Below are 4,740 nucleotides of genomic sequence, written 5' to 3' on the forward strand. Positions count from 1 at the left end.
AGCCCCCGGTGCAGACCCCCCTGAGCTGCACGGACACCCCCAGCCCACCAGTGACCTCACCTTTCCTCAGCCACCCTCACCCCTCCTCCCTGGCCCCGGTACCTTTCCAAAGCAATCCCATGGGATGTGAGCTGTGGGCAGGAGCAGCTCCAGGTTGCACACCCCAGCTGGGAGCCCCCATCCCACCGTGCCAATGTCCCCACCCCCAGTGTCAGCTCTCCCAGCACTGCCAAGAGCCTCCAGGAGATTGGGGTCAACTGGAACCAGCTGGTTGTGTCTTCCCCCTCTGCTCACCTGCAGCTGAGCTGACCTACAGGAAACCAGGAGTGATCTGGAGGAGAGGAACCAGCAGTGGGGTGCTGGTGGGAGCAGGGGATTCTCTCCCATGGCAGAACACGTTTCTGTGAGGCCCCAGCAAGCAGATGTGGAGCAGGCTGTCCCAAAGCACAGCTCCAGCCAGGCCCAGCTGAGTTTCAGGAGAGCCCCAGGACAATGAGCCTGAAGGTCCCTTCCCATCCCAGGGAGCCACCTGAGCCCCACAGGAGCTCCCTGGAGGGCAGCGAGGGCTCCTCGGCCACACCTGTGCTACTGCAGGAGCCTCGAGAGGGAGACACCCTTCCTTGTAAAGGTCCCAGTGAGGACAGGGCACCTCAGGTACATCCAAACCACAGGGCTTGAGGTGAACAATTACAGAGTCAGTCCCACCCCAACAAGTGACAGACTGTGTGTCCCAGCAGCTGCTGGGAAGCCGTCCTAGGCTTTAAACCCTCCCCACTGACCATGCTAATCTCTTCTGAATTTTCGAAAACGAGCTATTTGTGTTCTCCTGTTTAATAATGCAAAGTATGAGCAGGGGGTAGTTTTGTGCTCTCTCTCCCAGTCTCTCTGAAATATGATAATACAAAGTAGTGGTTGGGAGAATGTCTAATTTAAGATCCTTGGGATGAAATGTGGTTCTGATTCCCTAGAAATGGCCATGGTGAAATTCTGAGATCAGTGTGACAGGCACAGAACGCCACTGAAATGACACCCACAGACACATTCTGAAACACGAATATTTACTAACATAAATAAACAGTGTTTTGTAACAAAAGGCACAGATTTTCAACTATAAACAATGGAAAAATATGTACAATTTCCACATAGGGAATCAACCACCAAGTGCACAGTTGGTCACTTCAGATTTCCTTCCTTCCAAGTCATTCCAGCAGTTAGGAAGTGCCCAGATTTTATTTCCCCCACACGAATGGCTGCCAGGTGAGAGGTTGCGAAGGAGCAGCACAGGCTGTCAGATGGAGACAGTGCTGCTGACTTCTTCGTACTGGATGATAAAATAGGGGTAGCTCTGGTCATCATTGAAGATAACAAAGATCTGGGGCTCAAAGTAATTGTCCACGCAGGAGTCGTAGAGGTCGCTGGTGATGCTGCCGGGCTCCACGGGCGGCGGTCTCCTCATGGTGTGGTTGCCCACCGTGTACCTGCCCGTGAGCACCTTGGCCAGGAACATGAAGTGGATGCCCCTGGGGGAGCGTTTGGAGAAGTTGTGGGAGTAGCTGGCCTTCCTGGCGAAGTAGCTGCCCTGGCCGAACATGGTGGCGTGCTTGCCACACACCCGCGGGTCGAAGTTGTGCTTGCAGATCCCGTCCACCACGTCCTGGGATGTGCCATGGAACAGGTGCCGCTCGTTCATGATCCTGTCCAGCCCAGACATCTTCTTGGACATGTATTCCTTTTTCCTGGAATAGAAAGTGGGAAGTGAAGGTGAGTATTTGCTGCAGGTCAGCCGGGGAGAAGCTGTTTTCATTACGGCGTCGCCCTCTGGAAGATCGGAGCTGTGAGAGGAGATACAAATCTCTCTTACAAAATTCCCCCTCTAGGAACATCCATTATAAAAGAACTGGAATTGCATTCTCTTACCTTTTATACTTCTCCCAGAGGAACTGGTTCTGCACTCGCAGGATTTTCAAAATCTTGTATTTGGTCTCTGGCACAGTCTTGTGGAACAGGTTATAAATGGTTCTATAGCTTTTGTCTTCCTTCAGAACAGGCACTTGGATGAAGTCCTGAGCTGGATCCATGCCAATCCAGGTCTCGGGGTAGAAGCTGGGAGAGGTGACCGCAGCTGGGGACAAGTCCTGTGCAGAGGCGGGGTCGGAGCACAGGGAGGGCACCGCGGAGCTGCCGCCCAGGGTCCTGGGGGACGGACAAAGGTTGTGCTCAGACACCCACAGCAGCCTCCAGTCACCTCCAGTTCATCCCCACCGTGGCTGAAAAGCCTCTGATTACCATGAAGTGTCCAAGGCCATGTTGGACAGGGCTTGGAGCAACCTGGGCTATGGAAGGTGTCCCTGCCCCTGGCAAGCGGCGGCACTGGATGGGAGTTAAGGCCCCTTCCCAACCCAGGAAGACTCTTACTGCCATTTGCACAGCCAGATGTGGATTTGCATTTGCAGCTGGTTCTTCTCCTGCCCCTCCTCTAGGAACGCTGCCTGGAGAACAGGCAGGGCTGAGGGAGGGAGCTGTGGCCAGGGAGCCCCACGGATGCCAGAAAAAGCCCCTTGGAAAAAAAAGCCAGTGGAGGGGACCAGCAGGACTCTGCTCCCACCCACCTGCAGCTCTGCGGAATCCTCACGCTCTGGAAGCTGCTACACTGAGGCAAGAGGCCTTTGCGGTTTATGCTGCCCTGATCCCACCTCAGTGAGCAGCCCTTACTCAGCTGAGTAAATCCTTGCTCCCTGGATTCTCCCTCCTACACCAAGGGGAACACTGGGACTGTGCAGCGCCTGCTGCGCCCTGGCTCACACCAGCACAGCTCCTGCAGCTGCAAGAACACGTGGAACGAGCTCCAAAGTCCACCAAGAAGTATTTTCCCAAAGTATTTCCCTAGGAAAAGCTGTCAACACCCCCGTGCCCCGGAGCAGGCAGCAGGAGAGAGCAGAGCCCAGGCGCCCAGGGCAGAGCTGCTCTCCAAACCCCACAGATGGGCAGAAATCAAATCAAATCCAAGGAAAACGGTTGGGAGAGGGGACGTCTGGTGGAAAAAGGTCTGTTTTTAAATCAGCACATGGAAAGCTGTGACAGACCTCCCACCTCTCAGGGCAGAAACACTGAATGCTCAGTGGCTGATACCTCCTGCTCGAGGCCAAGGCCAGGATTCCCTTCATTTGCATGGATCTGACTTAACTCAAAGTTCTTCTCACTGCTTATTAACAGCTGAGCAGAAACCCAGAAAATGGATTTTGTTCTAAGAATTATTATTAAAATAGCAATCAAATACCAAAGTGTGCATTTGTTTTTAATTCGTTTTTCCTCTTTGATAGGCAAATGGGTAAAAAAATATTCCTGTAGGGCCTCATCACTCACACTGGACTGGAAGACTAAGCAGAGATTGCCAGTAAATCATGGATTAATGAGGAAGACATCAAATCCAATAAAAATCCTGCAATCCTTTGGTGTACTTTGTTTGGTTCTTCTGACTGGTGTAAAATATTTATATTATTTATTCTACAGGGGAAGCCATTAAAAAGTCAACATTTTTCATTTCTACTCAAGGATTCTTTTCCAATTTTAGAACAGATTTAAGCAGGTGGGAGGTGAGGGAAAGAACAAATCTCAGGTAGCATCATGTGGGAAGTGGAGGCAACACTGACTGCTTAAGGATAGATCCCATAAATATTTAAAATGCTCTTGTTCTTGCCAAGAATCGGTGTGTGTGTAAGTGAGCTTTACAAGGGCTCTGGATAAAGAAAATCAGAATGAGCTTTGGTGCAGAGCAGACTCTCAGAGTTTAGTCTGTACGTTTGGTAGCTGGCACAAACAGTTCTGGTCAATCCCTCATGAGTGCAGAGCCCTCAAGGTCCAACAAAATTAGCTGGTAATTAATTGGGAATTGCATCATTTTAGCAGATCACTGTGGTAAAATGATCCCAGGCAGCAAAACACGAGGAGGACCCCTGAAATCCCCACTTTTCATTAGGATGAGAACCAGGACTGCTCTACCAGCAAGTCCACTCTTGGTTTTTACTGGCACCCTCCAGTTTCTCTCTAATACCTTGGGGTTTCCTTCCTGTAAAACCCCACATAAAAACACCTCCCAGCCCATGTGTGCTGAGGCTGTGACCAAACCCAGCCTCCCCTCGGGACCAGAGGGGTGAGGGCTCTGTGAGCACACCCAGTGCTCCCATTAAACCACCACAGGATGGTGTGGGCTGCCAGGACCTCAAACCTCATCCAGTGCCATCCCCTGCCAAGGCAGGGACACCTTCCATAGCCCAGGATGCTGAAAAATGGACAGGAATTCGGCAAACCTGATGTTCCAACATCCCCAAGGTACATTACAAATTAAATAACAGTAAGGAGTTCCTCAGGTATGTAATATTTAGGAAAGTGGCAGGAGCTGCCAGCATGACCCAGATTTTGGATTCTCGTTCCCATTTCCCACCCGGCAGTGCGGGTTTCCTGTCACGCCTCAGGAACACAAGTGCCCCGGCCAGCCCAGTGCGGAGCAGCGGGAATTGCCCATTTCCCGGGATACCTACTGCAGGAAGGGCGTGAGCAGCACGCAGGAGCGCAGCAGGGGCCTCCTCTTGATCTCCCTGCGGAAGCAGGAGTTCTGCTGGAAGCCGTCCTTGATGTTGAGGATGTACTGGTTGTGCCAGGTGACGAAGCGCACCTCGCGCAGCCCGCGGCAGCTCGCCTCCTCGATCAGCCTCACCACCGGCTAGAATGGGGAAAACGGGG

At 52.2% G+C, this 4,740-nt stretch overlaps 1 protein-coding gene across 3 annotated transcripts in view; it reads right to left on the bottom strand.

Moving 5' to 3' along the window:
* Positions 1–1,035: 1,035 nt before the first annotated feature.
* The window catches only part of TIPARP (TCDD inducible poly(ADP-ribose) polymerase), a 25,721-nt gene continuing 22,016 nt past the window's right edge, over positions 1,036–4,740 (bottom strand). For 2 of the 3 annotated variants that reach the window (XM_017734374.1, XM_017734375.1), the window contains exons 4-6: positions 4,539–4,720; positions 1,918–2,193; positions 1,289–1,736 (exon numbers count right to left, since the gene is read on the bottom strand). In XM_017734374.1, the coding sequence (XP_017589863.1) occupies positions 1,289–1,736; positions 1,918–2,193; positions 4,539–4,720 (906 nt within the window). Of the gene's footprint in view, positions 1,737–1,917; positions 2,194–4,538; positions 4,721–4,740 lie in introns of all 3 variants that reach the window. The other variant, XM_008633743.2, reaches the window with a different exon arrangement.

Source organism: Corvus brachyrhynchos, unplaced genomic scaffold (genome assembly GCF_000691975.1).
Source record: "Corvus brachyrhynchos isolate BGI_N302 unplaced genomic scaffold, ASM69197v1 scaffold544, whole genome shotgun sequence".
NCBI classification, from domain to species: Eukaryota; Metazoa; Chordata; class Aves; order Passeriformes; family Corvidae; genus Corvus; species Corvus brachyrhynchos.